The following is a 19,195-nucleotide window of genomic DNA, read 5'->3' as shown; positions in this document are numbered from 1 at the left end:
ACAGCTAATTTAGAACCATGTAACAAGTCTGAATACAGAAAAATTTTCCCTCTAATGTACATTACTGTGCATTCATAAACACTGAATTTCATCTGACACGTTGCCCATTCATTTAACTTGATTAGATCCCTCTAAAGTTTCTCATAGTCTTCTCTGGAGCCTTAACCTAATTAATTTTGTGTCATCTGCATAATATGCCACCTCAGTTGAGCCAAGACTGCAGCATATTCCAATTGTCTGCTGGAAACAAGTTATGACTTTGGGTAGTTTTTCATAGATTCCAAGGCCAGAAAGGCCCATTGTGGTCATCTACTCTGACCTCCTCCACAACACAGGCCACAGAACTTCCCCCCCCCCCAAAATTCCTTTTGAACTAGAGCATATCTTCTAAAAAACAAATCCAATCTTGGTTTAAAAATTGCCAGAAATGTAGACTCCACCACAATCCTTGCTAAATTGTTCAAATGGTTACTTACCCTCACTTTAAAAATGTATGCCTTATTTCCAGTGTGAAGATCTTATTATGCCTTTGTCTGTTAGACTGAAGAGCCCATTATCAAATATTTGTTCCCCATGTAGGTTCTTTTAAACTATGATCAAGGCACCTTTTCTTTGTTAAGCAAAATAGATTGAGCTCATTGAGTATATAACTATCATGCTCTCAAGCAACTTCAGTGGAGTTACAGATTAATTTTTAAGCATGAACCAATAGGGTGTCTTTGATCAGCCATCTGCCCAAGAAGTGGCACACATGGCCTCTCAGCCTGTCCAGCAACTACTGACAAGCATTTCATGAAAACATGCAGCTCTCCAACACCAGGCCCAAAGGCAAAACATGAAATCAGTAGTCCGGTATCTCCATGACAAATCTGAGATTTTTCCTAAATACGGGATGTATCCCTACACACATTTACACATCTGCATGCTTTGGAGATCATAAACAGATACATTCCTCTGGTAGATGTATGATGGTTCTCAGCATAACTATATTAGATTTTATCTTGAACAAATACAGATTCACTGTTCTGAGACTCTGGATAAGCTAGATCCATCATGTCTTCTTAACTATCGAGTAGTACAGAAAAAGCTGTGTTATCCAGCACTTTACAAACCAGATAAGTTTGTAGCTCTATAAACCGGCATTTTGAAGTGGGGTGCGGTGCGCAGGCTCTGGAAGGGAGTTTGGGTGTGGGAGGGGGCTCAGCGCAGGTAGGTGGGGTGAGGGAGGGATTTTGGGGTGTGGATCCGGGCAGCGCTCACCTTGGGTGGCTCCCTGCAAGCGGCAACATGTCCGGAGAGGTGCAGCCAAGTGGTTCTGTGCACTGCATCCGCCTGCAGGCTTCCTCTCTGCAGCTCCGACAGGCCACAGTCAATGCTCCTAGGCAGAGGAACAGCCACAGCGCTGTGCTGCCCCTCCCCCTCTCAGAGTGCTCTCTCTGCAGCTCACATTAGCTAGGGACCGCGACCAATGGGAGATGCAAGGGTGGCCTCTGCAGGCAGAGGCTGTGTACAGAGCTGCCTGGCTGCACCTCTGCCTAGGAGCATTGACCTCGGCCAATGGGACCTGTGGGGGCGGTGACTTCAGGCGGAGGCAACGCACAGAGCCGCCTGGCTGCGCCTCTCTGGACATGTGGATGCTTGCATGGAGCTGCCTCAGGTGAGCACCGCACGGACCGAGCACCTCAAACCCCTCCCACACCCCAACCCTCTGCCCCGAGTCTCCTCCCATACCCAACCCCGTGCCCCAAGCCCCCTCCTGAGTGCTGTCTCTGCAGCTCCATTGGCCAGGGACCACAGCCAATGGGAACTTCAGGGGTGGCCTCTGCAGGCGGAGGCTGTGTACAGAGCTGCCTGGCTGCACCTCTGCCTAGGAGCATTGACCTCGGCCAATGAGACCTTTGGGGGCAGCGCCTGCGGGCAGAGGCAGCGCACAGAGCCGCCTGGCCATGCCTCTCTGGACATGTGGCCACTTGTGGGGAGCCGCCTGAGGTGAGCACTACACAGACCCAGCACCTCAACCCCCCTCCCCCCTGCACCCAAACTCCCTCCCTCTAAGTTAACCGTAATTTTTGATTTACCAGCACCCCCTGTGCCCCCAACATGCTTGATAACAAAGCTCTTATTGTACTTGGAATAAATCCCTCTCTCCCAGTGGTATGAGCATATTGGCTCTCTTTGCCAGGAGGGACTAGATTTCCTGCATCATCTCCTCCCGATACGTATTCTAATCTAAAGATTTTTATGTAGAAAAATATACATATTAACATTCTTAAACAGATAAGCCTGCAGAGCTTATAAGTTCTGAATGAGAAACTTTTTCCTGAAGCATTGTAAGAGCTGTAGACTCTCACCACTAGTGACTCTCATTTATCCATCATGTCCCCCTTACATTTGAATAATTAAGATTGCACTCTATATGAAATAAAATGTTAAAACTGCAAACTTCACTTTTGTATACATCTCTCAGTTTAACCAAGTATTCTGTTGCAAAGAAAAATAAATTCAATAAAGAGAGAAAGTAAAAATTAAGAATGAAATTTAATAATGTTAATTAATATTTGAAAGTAGAATTATTTTTCTTTCAATTGGACCCATTAAAGCAGCTTTAATATAGATTTGCACAGCAAGCTGAAGGTTTTCAAGTGCTGATAATTAGGCAAACTAGTACTATTTTAACCCCTCTGGAGTATAATTGGTTGATAAGGTTTTGAAATGTTACAAGGTCTAGGACAAAAAGATTAGCTTTAGTCTCTTCAAATCAAAATTGAAAGCTAATTAAATAATATTATAAAAGAGAGGAAAAAGGTTTAATGCCACTTTTATTCAATTTTAATTTCCATCTTCTAAGAAAAACAAGTGAACATATTTTAATTCAATTTATTGAGACACCAGCACATGAGCTGCAGAAAGGCAGAATTACTGCTCTCCTATTGTCCTTTGAAGCTAATATTCTAAATAGAACTACACTCTTGTGTCACAGTGTTTCTAATGTGTTCCAGGCATTTCTATGAACATCCACTGAAGGCAGCAGAAGTGGCCACATAGGGACACAGGACTAGAAGGGGCTTTCTGGGTTATCAAATCCAGTCCCCTGCTATAACATGCAACTCCATAAGACAATCCCATTCATAAATTTTATCAAGCTCCATCATAAAACTAGGTAAGTGTTCTGCCCCAACTCCTCCCATTGAAAGGCTGTTCCAGAACCTCACTCCTCAGGTAGTTAGAAAACTTATTCTAATTTCCAGCCTAAATATATTCATGGCCAGTTAACAGACATGTGCTAACACTGTCCTTTAGCTTAAATAGCTCTTCTCTAAGCAGGTCTTTACCCTTCAGTATATTCAGAGAGCAATCCCCTCTCAGCCTTTGTTTTGTTAGGCTAAACAAGGCAACCTCTTTTAGTTTCCTCTTATAAAATAGGCTTTCTATTCACCTGATCATACTACTAGCCCTTCTCTATACCTATTCCAGTCTGAATTAGTCACTCTTCATCATCTGAGCATGAGTGACCAGAACTGTATATAGTATTCAGATGAAGTCTTACCAGTGCCTTGTACAATGGCATTAATATTTCACTAACTCTACTGGAAATACATCCTAGGATCTGACTTGCCTTTTTCACAGCTGCACTATATTGGTGGCTCTCAGTTACCCTGTCATCAACTAATACACACAGGTCTTTCTCCTCCTCTGTTGCTTCCAACTGATGAATCCTCAATGTATAGCAATAATTCTTGTTATTAATCCCAAAATGCATAATGGAATATGCACACATGCACACACACTAAACGATCAGTTTAATTTTGTAAAATTCTTAATGACATTCTTAGGAGACAACACTTGAAGGGAAAAGGGAAGTTGGAGATAGATTTGTGCAGGATATAGCCTTCAAAAGAACAACAGTTTATGGCAGGAAAGTAGCTGATCCATTTCACCAAGGTATCACATCCTTTTTCTTGAGGAGGAGGGGGAAAAAAAAAAAGACACTTGGAGGTATGTTTATATGACCATAAGGCATTTCTGCAATCAAGTGGGAAAGAAATGTGGATTTGTGACATAACACTAATGATGATAAAAGTGTGCAGAATGATCAATATGACTGTTCTTCAGAAATCTTGAATCTGAAACTGAATTTAACAGGGTGACTTATTTTGTGTCAAAGAAACCCAAAAACTATTGCATGATTACTAATCGGGTTTGTCCACAATAATATGAAAGGAGATATTTTAGGTTCAACTGGAAAGCAAAATAAGAAGTGTGTGTCTATGCCCTTTACAGTACCTTTACGGTGTGTAACAATTAAGAAGTTTTTTTTAATCTGGCTGTTTTTTTACATGAACATTTCTAATAGTAAACAACTTTAAAAAAAAACCCTCAGTAAACTCATCTTTACAGAACAAAAAAATAGTAAAAGGCAGCACACATACCCATTTATTTCTGCTTGCAGTTTACCTTTAACATAGAATTCAAAACATGCCTGGCCTTCTTAAGATTGGGGAAGCAGCATGGAGGAAAACTATTGATCCATATACTGACAAAGGTGGAAATTCAACAATAGTATTGGAAGGAATTTTTAGCATATACGATCCTATCTTTTCCAACCTTTGTGTAAGATGGGCCATGTAGCGGGGAAATCACCCCGCTCCGGTTAGGAAGGGGTTAAATGCAGCCAAGGCAGGCTAGTTGGGTAAACAGCCACAGGTGTGGCCACACCCAATTAGGGTCTAGCTGACCCTGATAAAAGGGCAGGCTGAGGGAGTGAGAGAAGACTCTTGCTCCAGCTGAGGAGCAGAGAGGATCAGGCTGTCTGGGAGAGCAAGAGGGGGACCTGAGGCAAAGCAGGGCTGGGGAAAGGCAGGCAGAGCTGAGGAGCTCTGGCCTGGTGAGTCCCCAGGCTGAGGCCTTGCTAAAGGCCAGGGGAGGTACTAGGGCTGCAGGGAGGCAGCTGGGGCTGGAAAGGCAGAAGGTCCAAACCCCCTTGCAGATGATGAGTGGCCACTTCAGACTGCAGTTTGCCCCTGAGGAAAGGGGCTAGATGAGGACTAGCAGTGGGTTACTGAGGCAAAGTGGGTTTAGAGGATTAGGGTTCCGCGGGGAAGGGAGACCCAAGTGTGGGGGCATTGCTGTGGGGCCTGGAGGGATGCAGGGCCTGAAGTCCTATAAGTGGTGGAGATCAGGAGGAAGCAGGCACCGTAGGAAGACATCAGACAGCAGGAGGCACTCCGAGGCTGGAACTGTGCTAATTCCCGGACAAGCAGCAGGAGGCGCCACAGAGGGGAATGCCTGCAGTGCTAAAGGCCACTAGAGATGCAATGACTGTATGAGACAAAACTACTGCTTTAAGAATAAAGATACTCCATATAAGACACCCGAGCCCACAAGGATTAAGTAGTGATTCCACTATGAAGGCCCAGAACACTTATTTTTTTGGGTGGGGGGAGATACAGGTTTTGGAGAAGGCAGGGAAGTAAATTCGATTGCGTAGTTAGATTGAATGATGTCTAATACCCACTTACCTATTGTTATAACACTCCAGTTGTGGAAAAAGAGTGCTCAACATCCCCCAAAGGATATGTGGGGGTTGGATAATGGTGGCATCCTTGACAGTTTGCAGCTGTCAAACTCCCATCAAAAATATCTTTTAGCTGGGGGACAGGGTTGAGCTTGTGCTGAAATGTGGGAAATGCACAGAAATAAAACTTCTCTGCTCTTTGTCTCTTACAAGGAGGAGTGTAAGATCACTGACAATAAAACTGCTGAGTCACCAGTCTAGGTTTGTAGGGTTGCCTGTGATATTTTCTTTTTAGTGATGGTCAGTGCTTAATTTGTGCCAGGACTTGCCGGTGCTGAGCCCCAGCACATATAGGCTTGGCAGTTCATTGCCCCAGCACCTCTGGATGAAAGTAAAAGATATGAAAGTAGAAAAATTGCCTGAGCCAAAACCACCTAATTGCTTGAGTCCTGGCACTCTTTCATTACAAACTAAGACCTGGTGATGGTGTATCTATTCTCAGGGAGTGGAGGGTAGCCCTGGAATTCTTCCGAGTATGCAAGCGCTCATGTCTTTTCACTTGAAATGGTGGGTTTCTTTGAAGGGCAAGGCCTCCACAGTGTTTTGGACCCCATCTGGGAAATTCCGATACATGTAGACAAGACACATGGCACATTACCATGGCCATTGCCATTGACCTGGATGAGGTGTCTGCTGTATGAGCTGCTGACTGACGTGCAGTTCTGGCCACCAGCTTACCTATTTCAATAAGAGCTTGGAAGTGAGTTCTGTCTTGCTATGGCAGCTTGTCTACAGAGTCTGTGAACTTGGAAAAGTTCAGATAGCCCTCTTTAGCCAACATCATTTGATAGTTCGCTGTTCTGAAGGCTAATGGACATGAAGACCTTTCTTCCCAACAAGTCTAGATATTTAAATTCCTTGTCAGAACAAGTGGATTTTGGATGTTGTCTCCGTGGTAATCTGTACAACTAGAGATTTAGGTGGGGTATGGGTAAGGAGAAATTCTCCTTTCTTGGCTGGAACAAAAAAGCGTTTTTCTGCCTTCTTGTGGGTGGGAATGTATGTGTTTGGTGTGTGCCAGACTGCTCCAACAGATCCAGAATAGCTTCATTAACTGGAAGTGCTAGTCAACAGAATCCAGTAGTTTACAGAATATCCAAGAGCTGTGTTGAGGGTCCTGGACCTCCTTCAGGGAGATCTGGTGCCCCTCTGCCACTCCATGCAATAATTCTTGGAACCGATTACAGTCATCTGGAGGGAACAGAGATGCCAGAGTGACTGATTCATTGAGAGATGAACTAGAAGATCTTGTTCGTACCATCAGAACCTGTAATCTTCCTTTTCCGTGGGGTCAGGAGGAAGTTCCAGCTATTTCCCACAAAGAGGAATGCTGGAGTGACTCCCTAGTAGAATGCATAAGCTCTGCATACTTGGCGTGTGAGGGGGTACCACCAGTCTGTAAGTAAATGCCGAGCAGAAGTTGGTACCAGGAGGCTCTGGATGTCTTGTCTGGGCTAGAATTTCTTGGCTAATCAGTTTGATGTTAACCCTATAGTGATATTGTGGAGTTGGGACCCACCTAAATCCCTATCGGATCCCAATCCAATTTGTTTACAAAGTCTGTCCCATTTATAGCATCCAAAAGACTTTCCAAACAAAACAAACAAGAGAAAGGTCCTTTTCTCTCTTCCCCTTGTGAGAGAGGAGAATAAATGAAAAGAGAGGCAAAAGTCACTTAGGCAGTTTTTCTGGGGTCTGCCCTTTAGGGTTTGACTCAGCAGCTGGTCTACAATCTTTAATTAGGACCTATGTCCGGCCTCTCTTCTTGGGGCACCTTGCTTGATAGGTGGCCCATGCACTTTCCATGATGGTGAGACCCGCAACTGTCTCTCACTTGGTTTATCTGTCTCTGTGGTCAGCAGCCTGAGGTGCAGCGGTCTTCTTCCTGTTCACTGCCCCTTCCTATGGCAGGATTTCCCTTTTAAGCTCCCCACTCCAGGCAGCGCAAACCTTACAGTTGCACCTTTTGTTATGGCTGAATGAGCGCACAAGAGGCTGTGAGTTTTTTCTCCACCAGAGTGAGGGTGTGCCCCTCTTAAACATATTATTTTACTCCCATTTTAAAATAGCTTTCACTGTAGCAATGAGCTGAATCATAAAGTCCTCAACATTATTCCAGTCTTTGCAAATCACTCCACAGACCTAATCTAGTGAACAAAATATGTATCACAATCGCTATTACATGAGCAAGCAGACGTTTTCCCTCATTATGACCATTTGAGAACCTCTTATGGTGAAAGTTTTACATTATCTACCTGGATTTTATATTGCGTTTACTTTGAGAAAAATATAGAAAATTCTGTTTCTAACACTGATGTATTATTCCATGATTCATTAAAGGCATGTGACAAGGTGCTCAGCCAGAACACCTGAGCCAGCTCTCTGTCATGCCAGCTCCAATTAAGGGAGGTAGATCGGAGCTGCCTAGAGAAACCTGTGCCTGATTGGCAAAGGAGAAACATCTGCCAGCCTGATTAGCCTGGGGCTGCATAAAAGCCTCAAGTGAAGAAAGCCAGTGGGGGAGCAGGAAGAAAGGGAAAAGGCAGGGAGTGGAAGCAGGGAGGTAGCTCTCCCCTCCCGCAGACGGAAAAGGGCTTATATGGTGAAAAGGTGGTGGGAGCAAAACCTGTAAATAAACTGCACCGGTGGTTACTGATCCCAAGGTCTCCGAGTGACTTTATCAGCCCAACAGGGGCAGGAGCCAAGAGGGCCCTGCAGCACCATGATACAATGTATTTGGGGGGGGAGGGGAGGAATATAAGGAATGCTTGTTCTATTAAACACCTGAGAAATGTGCAAGAATAGAAAGAAGAAAAATGTAAAAAGCACTAATTATAAACAGTCACTGAGATGGTGAGCACTCACCTCTCGTGAGCACCAACTGTCAGCTGAGTGCAGTCCTGTACTCCTCCCGTTCTCTGCTTCCCGGGCCACCTGTTGGCTTTTGCCCTCATCAGGCGGATCTTCAGTGTTTCAGCCCTCTGGCTAAGTCACTCAGTTAATAAATGGATGAACCCTATCTGGGGTAAAAGGTCCAAAAGGGCATGTCTCGATGCTCTTGTTAATGCCTGTAGCTCTGTCTCTGGGCTCGGTTCTTAGCACTCTCTGGGCTAGCTTTAAAGCCTTGCCTACCCTGGTACACAGCAGTGCACTTTGACTTTATCAGTTCTTATTGCCCCAGCTCTCTAGCCAGGTCACCCCTTCAAGTTCAGACCCCTTCTGGGGTAACAAAGTTCAACAAATGATTGGCCCTTTTTAGGGTCTTCAGCCCCATTCCTGGGCCCATTTAAATTTTCAGAACCCTTTTTTGTGCTTTTAATGCAGAGTCTTATCCCCTCCTTGGGGCTTAGGCCACTTCCTCAGTGGCCGGTGGTGGGGACCTGGGTCCGCCCATTACTCCAGGTCCCAACCCAGGGACCCTATAAATAACTGCCATATGCTGCTTCCTTTAATAGTTGCTGCTGCTATTCCCTGGGCTACTTACCATGTTGCTCCTTCCTCTTCACCCTTACATCCTGGCTGAAGTTGTTCACTCTTCTTCTTCCTCACCTCGCCAATGCCACCAGAATGCATCTTCTGGAACTCTCCTTGAGTTCCAGCAAGAAGCACTCTTCCTTACACCTGTGGTCCCAGCCAGGAAATGATCTGCTCATGCCTGGCAGCCCTTTTAACAGAGCCCGCTGCATTCTGAATGCTTCTCTGCAGTCTTTTCTAGGCAGGCATGGAAGACCCACCTTCACTGCTCTTTTTCTGGGGCGGGATGTGGTAGGACCGCGAGACCAGAAGCAGGGGCCCTCAAAGGACCTGGTACACCCGTCACAGTCACAAATAATTAAATATTCATTAATTAAACAAACTCCAACAAGTCCAGTGTGTACTTTAAGTGATATTTCAAAGAGCTTATAATACTCATTACTTTTGCTCTTGCCCTTATGTTCTTTTTATATGGATATTTTCTACACTGTCTACAAAGACAAAGCAAACATATCAGTTGGTTGTACTACATCAGTACATAATAGTTTAATAATAATAGCATGACAGAAGCAGTATATGAGCTAGCTATTATAAAATGCTAGATGGTGCCATTAAGGTCCTGATTATGGAGTGGTATACAGCCATATAAGCCCAAGGTGAGCTCCAGGAAATAATGTCTCTCAGAGATGGTGGGGAGCATGAAGTCTGGTCAGCAGCCAGCCATCATTGCTGGCCAGAGTGGAAGAAGGGGCAGAAACTAATCTGACATGAGTAAACAACAGGTTGATAACATTTCTAGAGCCCTGTCTGCAATGGACTATCCACCTTTGCTACCACTGAAGAAACTGCAAATTATGGGTCCAGTTTTTGCTAATGTAGACACACCCTCAAAGACTATTTATCCCTCATTATGATATCATCAGAGCTGCAATCAGCAGAGGCGCAAGGCAATGCCCCTTTCATTTAAAAGCAAGATCCCATCCTCCCTGGATCTCACAAGGTCTTCTCTTATTAATCTTCAGGGCATGTTGCAAGGCCTGTTTTTCCCCTGGAATTTTGAGAAGGTAGTGATTTGAGAGTTATGGAGTGGTTGGTTAAGAGGGAACTGTTTTGTCCTCTTACATTTGGTAGATGTTATTGCAGGACGTTTTTAATATCTAATTTTGGATTTTATTATTATTGCATACAGTGCTTAGGGTTTTGACTATGCACTTAAAAGTTATCAAAATAAATAAAATAGCTTCAACTTTTTTATGGTTCGTCAGTTTTAACAAAAGATTTTGTTCAACACTTAGTTTTCCTTTCTCTTTATTAATTTAAAACATTAAATTGTGAAGAATGTAAGTGACAAATGAATGGTTTATGCCCAGTATGTTTTATCATTATTCTTTTATCCTAGCATTTGATTTAGGCTGCTAAATATTACTACACAATATTAACACTAGAATACCCAAGTGGTACTACATTTAGGTCTGATGCATTCTCCCACAAATATAAACTAATGCACATTTATCCTTCCAATTTATTTGAAAATGTGAGCTATCCCAGCAAATATAATAAAAAAGGACAATTGTCAAAAATAAGGAAACATCTCAAAACCTTCCCAAACCAGAATTTCCCACAGTCTATTTTACCAGAAAAAGACTGGAAGAAAAAAGATGAGCTTTCCACATTGTCCTGAAAGTTAACAAATTCAGGCTTTGGCAGACTAGTATGGGAAGTAAGAACTAGAATTGACAACCTTTCTTTGAAAAGATCTTGTCGACACCTCTACCCATTTAAGCCAATTATTATTAGTTCAAGCACCTCATCTGAGCTCAACTGTTGTGTTACCATACGAAGAAGAGATCTTCTCTGAGGCCCTTAGGACCTAAACCTAAATTTAGAGCACAATGATCTAAAATATCTACTTTAACACATTAGAAAATAGAAATCAAAAAATACTGATTAGAAGTACGTTATAACAACTATATTCTTCATGTACTTATTTAAAACATACTAACCTGTTCCAGTGCCTGTATTTTGCTGTCTTTGACTTGCAAAATTTCTAATACTTTCCTGTCCTTGACTTCAGCTTTCTGCTTTTCTCTAGAAACAAAAAATAGACACTTTATTAGTCATAATTTGCAGTTAATCATTTGAATTTTTCATGTCCTGATAATGAATGTCATTTTAAAGCACAGAAAATTAAATTATCTAAGGCTGACAGCCCTTGCGGAATTAATCAGGGAGCATATGGCAAGTGACAGCAAATTACACTGGCAAACAGCTAAGACAACTTTATTCTAAAGAAACAGGTGTACCAGAGTTGAAATATCATAAAAGAAAACCTAACGTAATCTGCAGTGTTACTTCCAAAAGACATGGTCTATTCAGCTATATAAAGAGCAAACTCTTCTTTTTTTTTCCTGTTAGCAACACAGAAACCTTAATTTGGCAGATCTCACACTCAACTTGATGGCATTTTTCTATTTGTCTGTAACATAACATTTGAATGCTGCATCCAATCAATACCAACATTTCAGGTAATGTTCTAGTTATCAGTTGGCAGGACCCTACTGATTTTGGTGAAAATTAGAAAACTGGATGCACAGAGTCCCTAGCATCTGGTTAGCAGACCATCAGTTGTAATCAGGTCTGCAACTGTCTATATATCAACAAACTGGTTGATGGAGCCATTAAGACCTTCCATCATAACATCTCTGCCTCAGTTAACTGTAAAATGTTAACACAATAAAGAAGAACTCTATGTATGCTCCATAGCTTGTCTCTCTCACCAACAGAAGTTGGTCAAATAAAAGATATTATGTTACCCACCTTGTCTCTCTAATATCCTGGAACCAACACAGCTACAACAACACTGCATACAACATTCTCAACAATTTATTTCCAAGACAGAAAAGAAATAAATAAGAATGGGAAGAAAGGACGAATTGGGGGAGCGCACAGAGCTCAGGCATAGAGGAGAGATTTGAGAACCCTGGAATCAGGGGAGAGGAGTATTGGGAGAGGGGGGACACAGAGCCCGTGGCACGATGAGGGGTGCGATTCCAGGTAGTTCCTGAAATAGAGGGAGTGGGAGGTAGGCATACAGGGGTGCTTGTGGGAGGTAAGGGAGGAATACAAGGATCCCCTGGTGTATGCAATGAGCTTGACCCATAAAAGCAGTGAATTGTGCGACCCTCCCTAGTTCCATATTGGGGAATTTAAAAAAAGATAGTGTACATTGTGACACAAGCCTATTTTTTTAGGCACCCACAGGAGTTATATTCTAAGTTTTTGGCTCAAAATGTACTGCCCCCTAATGCTTTCGAACATGATGTCCTCTCAAAGTCCCAGGAGTGCTAAAACTTCCTATCTGATTCTGACTGCAGACAAAGTGTTAACTCTATGTGGGGAAATTTTTTACACTGAGTAAGCATCTTTGAAGATCCAAAATAAAAGCTTGTCATTGTGAGCAACCTTCTTCTACCTCAGCAGAAGAAGTTGTAAGCCAAATGGTTATTTTGGTGAGAATTAAGCACTACAAGAACCCAGACCTATTTGTTGTGTTTCAGAGCCATACTTAAAAGCAGAGTATTATCTACTTTATTGGCTTTCTAGAATTAACACAAAAAGTTTTTAAAAGATATTCATCAAGCAATATCATGAAAACCGTGCATTTCAAGTTTATCCAGCTCTGAGATGGGTGTGAGTAGGACCAAACAGAAACATTGAGGTTCATCTCTTGGTCACACAGTGCTCTATGTGCTTGACTAGTTGTATATTGCTTGTTGATTTGGACTGTATGCACCACAAAAAAGACCTTGTCTAGTCCAGGGCCTATACAGTGCTGAGCACACTGGATCTGATCCTAAGCTCACTGAAGACAGTGAAAAGACTTCTATTGACTTCAGTGGACTTTGGTTCATGCCCAGTGTTAGTATTTAACAAATAAATATAGCAATGTTAAACTATATGGATTAGATAGCAGAATTAATTATCATATATACAAGCATTTTTTTTAGGAAATTTAATTGAGATTGAGCTCAATTTATGGTACATGTAAGATTGGCAGTTATTACAGTGATAAGCATAGCATAAATAACTAAACAGGGAAAAAATAATAGAAACTGTTCCAGCCTCCTCTGCAAAATTTGTCAGTATATATGTTTTACTACAGTTGATCTAAAGCGTACAGTTCCTACTCAAAGAAAACTCCCATCACAAACAGAAAAGAGAAAACTAAACATAGGTCATGTCTACAACACTAGAAGCACTTTATCAGGATAGGAATACCAGCATACTATACAAGTAAAGCACTCCTAATATGGATGCAGCTAACCTGGCAAAGCTTTGCCAGGCAATAAAACTACCCCTCTGAGTGAAACAAGCTATGCCAGTAAAAGCGCAGCTTTGCTGGTATAGCTGCTTCCACACTAGGTCCTCCTGCCAGCACAGCTCTGGCTGGTCAGGGATCACATCTCTTCACATTCCTGACCAACACTGCTATTAAGCAGAAATACCTAGTGCAGGGGTTCCGAAACTTGGTTCGTGGCTTGTTCAGGGTAAGCCCCTGCTGAGCCGCGAGACGCTTTGTTTACCAGAGCGTCTGCAGGTATAGCCGCTTGCAGCTCCCAGTGGCTGCAGTTCGCCGTTCCCCGCCAATGGCCACCACTTCCTGCAGCTCCTATTGGCTGGGAACAGGCAAACCTGGGAGCTTACCCTGAACAAGCTGCTAACCAAGTTTGGGAACCTGCCCTAGTGTAAACCTAGCCATAAGAAAAGTGCACCAGAATATGGGCCCAAAGCAATTAGCCCCCTGCAACCAAAAGTAATTATAATGAGATTTCTCAATTCCTAGTGGGTGTTACAGGTTGTTTAGAATTAATAGGTCATGAAGTACCTAGAAAACTGTATTCAGTTTTTCCAAGATTTCTCTGAATATCTAGAAACAAAGTCAAATTATTCTAAAAGTTTGCCAGGTGATTAAAAAGAAAAAAAAATCTGACACATCAACCCGTCCTAAGGGAATTATACAATGACCTTCTTAAAGAGGAGACAAATAAGAAGGAACATAATAGTATACAAAATAAGCAATGGTATAGGGAAGGTAGATCAAGAACTTCTGTTCACCTTCTCACAACACAAGAACAAGGGGAGAGTCAATTAAATTGAACAGTGCTAATTACTTTTTCCCACAATGCACAATTACCTTGAAGAACTCAAGAGCTCACAAGGACAGAAATTTTGTATATTTATATGTACGAACAAGAATATCCAGATTTTAAAGTAATATTAAAAAAACAGAGCGTTTTGGATAAACTCTCATGTTTCAGTGCATAAGCCAACCTCTATATACTGGGTGCCTCTGCTCCACAGACTGCACTAGCTACTAGTTTATATCAGCTGTAATTACAGATATTGGTTTTAGTCTATAAAGCCTTTTATGTTTGGGCACTAGGTATCTTAGAGAGAGCCTCTCTCACGGTGTTCTAATTTGACAATTTAGATCAGTTTTAATACTGGAGAAAATAGTCACAAGATCTGTCTATGTCGTAACGAGGCATTCAAAGTAGAGGGCCATCAATTTAATTTCCAGTGGGACGACACACAGATTTAAAGTTAAGCATGTGCTTAGGTGCTTTGCTGGATCAGGTCAACAGTGCTCTGAAGTTTATTACAAGCTTTAAAGACAAAATGAAAAGTTAGGCCCCTTAGAATTAAAAATGGGCACTATACAAAGACAGGAAAAAGATATACAAAATACAGACAAGACACAAATATAAATATTTTTAAACACAAAAAGCTCCTAGCTCCTTTGCCCAATATGGTCTTGTCTAGCCCTCGAACTTCGAGAATGTTAAATATTAAATCCAATTGTTCCAATATTAATTCCAATTGGTTTAACTCTAATCCATACCCATGCACAAGTTACTGCTAACCTAATAATTCTTCTTAACCCTTTCAGTTCTCAAGTTTTATTTAAACGTTGTCAATTCCAATTTCTATTCAAAATTCACTTTTACCCTCAGCTCTTCTTCCTCCCTCTCCATCTAATTCTTCCTAAATCTCCCAACGCACACTGACTCTCAGTCTCTTGTCTGCTGTCCTTTCCATTTCTCTGCGTAACAATCACCCCTTTCCCAGACTGCTGGGCTATACGTCCACTCTTAAAGCCAGGTGTGTTTGGTTTTAGACTTTTCCTGCCACACCACTGAGCAGATAATGTGGCTGCAGCAGTAGCTTCTCCAGCAACAGCAGCAGCTTCGGTGGCGGAGAAAGGAGAAAGTGGACAAGGAAGAAGAGGACAACAACAAGCAACTGCTACTACACGTGCAGCTCACAGAGCAGCTTCACACGGTACAGTGCTGTTTCTGGGCTTAGGAAACCAGCGTTGACTGCTGGGAAAGGATCTTTCTGCAGATCTGGGATGACTAGCAGTGGCGAGAGAATTTCAGGATGGCGAAGGCAATCTTTTTTGAGATATGTGCTGAACTAGTCCTGGAGCTGTAGTGGCAGCGTCAACATGCGGTACCCTATGCCTATTGAGAAGTGGGTAACCATTGACATCTGAGCTGGTTGCCCCTGAATGTTACTGGTCCAACCAATTTGGATTAGGGAAATCAGTTGTTGGGGCCATTGTCATGGAGGTGTGTTGCAATAGGTTATAAAGCTTGGCTCAGAAGATTATTGATGGTTGTGCACAAATGGAGTTCCCAAATTGTATGAGGGCAATTGATGAGACCCCATCCCTATCATTTACCCTCTGCACCAGGACTCAAAATTCATAAACAGAAAGGGGTTATTTCTCCAGGGTACTCCAGAGGCTGATTGTCCTCCATGGCAGGGTGGTTTTGAAAGGTCCACGTTGATAGGATCTTTCCAAACTCAGCTGTATTTATCTTAAAGAATAGAGGGCAGTTTGCCCCAGGACTCCATAATGCTCCACATTAATACTGTGGAAATGGTTATCTGGATCTGATCGCTGTATGGGGAGACGAATCTGTGCTATCAGAACTCAGTTCCAAAAGACAAAATGCCAATATATTTGAAAAAATCTCCAAGGGCATGATGGATAGAGGCTATAACAGGGACCCGCAGCGGTGCCGCGTGAAAATTAAGGAGCTCAGGCAAGCCTACCAAAAAACCCAAGAGGTAAATGGCTGCTCTGGGTAAGAGCCCTAGACATGCCGTTTCTATGATGAGCTGCATGCAATTCTAGGGGGTGCCCCTACCACTATCCCACCCCTGTCCGTGGACACCTGCACGGGGGGAGTCTCATGCAACAGGGATGAGGATTTTGGGGAGGAGGAAGATGAGGAGCAGGAGGAGGAGACTGCACAAAAGGCAAGCGGAGAAACCGTTCTCCCTGACAGCCAGGAACTGTTTATCACCCTGGAGCCAATACCCTCCCAACCCTCCCAAGGTGGGCTCCCGGACCATGAAGCCAGAGAAGGCACCTCTGGTGAGTACACCTTGGTAAACATAATACATGGTTTAAAAGCAAGCATGTTTAATTATTAATTTCCTCTGAAGATTTGGGATGCATTTGTGGCCAGTACAGCTACTGGAAAACTCTGTTAACATGTCTGGGGATGGAGGAGAAATCGTCCAGGGACATTATTAAGGGGACATTCAGAAGTGGCCGTTCCTGCTGGGCTGTTTGCCTGTGACTGAAAATAAATCATCCCCACTTATAACCACGCAGTGGGGGCTGGGGAGACCCATACACTCTGAGCTGTTCGCGTTTGGCTAGCAGATATCTTCCCTGATACTAGTCTCGCGGTGGGAGGAAGGGTGAAGCGATCATCCCAGAGAATTGGGGCAAGGGGTGTTAAGTTGGGTTTGTGCCACACGTTAACCCAAAAACCACAGCTCCTCCTTTTAAATGGCCAACCCAACGGGTGTTTGGTATGGGAAAGGAGGGTGCTGCTGTTTGAAACTATTCTCATGTTATGAAGGTTGAAAAAGCCGAAAGACTGTGGCTTACCATGGCTGCCTGCAAGCCCAATTCTGTGCCCGGCCCTGCGTGTGTGATCTCTCAAACCAAACCGGCAGGCCCTCAGCATAAGAGGAAAAATGTGACCTTGTACTAAACGAACGTGTGCTATCTAACGTTAACAGCTTGGTTCACCATGAAAAAGTCTACCCCTTGTTCTATAAAATGTGTCTTTTTAAATACTCCTCTCCCTTTTTTTCCTCCCGCAGCTGCAAATGTTTCAACGCTCCCCCTATCATCTCTCTCCCAGAGGCTAGCACAGAAAAGGAGGCAAAAACACCGCACTTGCAATTAAATGTTTTCTTAGCTCATGCAGTCCTCCCACACTAAAAGAGCTCAGCAGAATGCATGAAGGCAAACAATGGCAGAGTCCGGAAAAGCAGAAAAATGAATGCGAGGACAGGAGAGACAAGCAAGATGAGAGGTGGCGGAAACATGATGAGAGGAGGCAGGATGCAATCCTGAGGCTACTGGGGGATCAAACGGTTATGCTCTGGCATCTGGTGGAGCTGCAGGAAAGGCAGCAGGAGCACAGACCGCCGCTGCAGCCCCTGTGTAACCACCCGCCCTCCCCCCCAAGTTCCATAGCCTCCTCAGCGAGATGTCCAAGAATGCGCAGAGGAGAGCGGGGGGGAATGGGCTACAGACACTCCACCCCAGAGAATTGCCCAAGCAACAGAAGACTGGCATTCAATAAGTTTTGAAGTGCAGTGTAGCCTTGGCCTTCCCTCCTCCACCACACCACCCGGTGCTTCCCTCTTCCCCCACCCTTTCTGAGCTACCTTCGCAGTTATCTCCCTATTTGTGTGATGAATTAATAAGGAATGCATGAATTTTGAAACAACGACTTTATTGCCTCTGCAAGCAGTGATCGAAGTGAGGAGGGCGGATGGCTTACAGGAAAGTAGAGTGAACCAAGAAGGCAGGTTTTCATCAAGGAGAAACAAACAGAACTGTCACACCGTAGCCTGGCCAGTCATGAAACTGGTTTTCAAAGCTTCTCTGATGCACAGCACACGCTGCTGTGCTCTTCTAATCGCCCTAGTGTCTGGCTGTCTGTGATCAACGGCCAGGCGATTTGCCTCAACCTCCCACCCTGCCAGAAACGTCTCCCCCTTTCTCTCACAAATATTGTGGAGCACACAGCAAACAGTAATATCAATGGGATTATTTTTCAGAGTAGCAGCCATATTAATCTGTATCTGCAAAAAGAAAAGACCTTAAAGACCAACAAATTTATTTGAGCATAAGCTTTTGTAACTACAGCTCACTTCATCGGATGCATGCAGTGGAAAATACAGTAGGGAGATTTTATATACACAGAGAACATGAAACAATGGATGTTACCATACGTACTGTAATGAGAGTAATCAGGAAAGGTGAGCTATTACCAGCAGGGGGGAAGGAGGGAACAAACAAACAAACAAAAAAACCCTTTTGTACTGATAATCAAGGTGGGCCATTTCCAGCAGTTAATAAGAATGTCTGAGGAACAGTAGGGGTAAAAATCAACATGGGGAAATAGTTTTACTTTGTGTAATGACACATCCACGCCCAGTCTTTATTCAAGCCTAATTTAATGGTGTCCAGTTTGCAAGTTAATTCCAATTCAGCAGTCTCTCATTGGAATCTGTTTTTGAAGTTTTTTTGTTGCAATATTGCAACTTTTAGATCCATAATCGAGTGACCAGAGAAACTGAAGTATTCTCTGAATGGTTTTTGAACGTTATTATTCTTGACGTCTGATTTGTGTCCATTCATTCTTTTACGTAGAGACTGTCCGGTTTGACCAATGTACATGGCAGAGGGGCATTGCTGGCACATGATGGCATATATCACATTGGTAGATGCGCAGGTGAATGAACCTCTGATAGTGTGACTGATGTGATTAGGCCCTACGATGGTGTCCCCTGAATAGATATGTGGACAGAGTTGGCAACAGGCTTTGTTGCAAGGAGAGGTTCCTAGGTTAGTGTTTTTGTTGTGTGGTGTGTGGTTACGGTTGAGTATTTGCTTCAGGTTGGGGGGCTGTCTGTAAGCAAGGACTGGTCTGTCTCCCAAGATCTGTGAGAGTGATGGGTCATCCTTCAGGATAGGTTGTAGATCCTTGATGATGCGTTGGAGAGGTTTTAGTTGGGGGCTGAAGGTGATGGCTAGTGGCGTTC

General features: G+C 43.3%; 1 protein-coding gene across 5 annotated transcripts in view; it reads right to left on the bottom strand.

Annotated features, from left to right (window-relative positions):
* Window positions 1-19,195, bottom strand: part of CNTLN (centlein) — a 283,198-nt gene that overhangs the window by 217,153 nt on the left and 46,850 nt on the right. For all 5 annotated transcript variants that reach the window (XM_038402595.2, XM_043515178.1, XM_043515179.1 and 2 more), the window contains exon 3: window positions 11,053-11,137. In XM_038402595.2, the coding sequence (XP_038258523.1) occupies window positions 11,053-11,137 (85 nt within the window). The remainder of the gene's footprint in view (window positions 1-11,052; window positions 11,138-19,195) is intronic.

This window comes from Dermochelys coriacea, chromosome 5, assembly GCF_009764565.3.
Source record: "Dermochelys coriacea isolate rDerCor1 chromosome 5, rDerCor1.pri.v4, whole genome shotgun sequence".
Taxonomy (NCBI): Eukaryota; Metazoa; Chordata; order Testudines; family Dermochelyidae; genus Dermochelys; species Dermochelys coriacea.
Note: the sequence above shows the minus strand (reverse complement) of the source record. Positions and strands in the feature narration are given on the sequence as shown.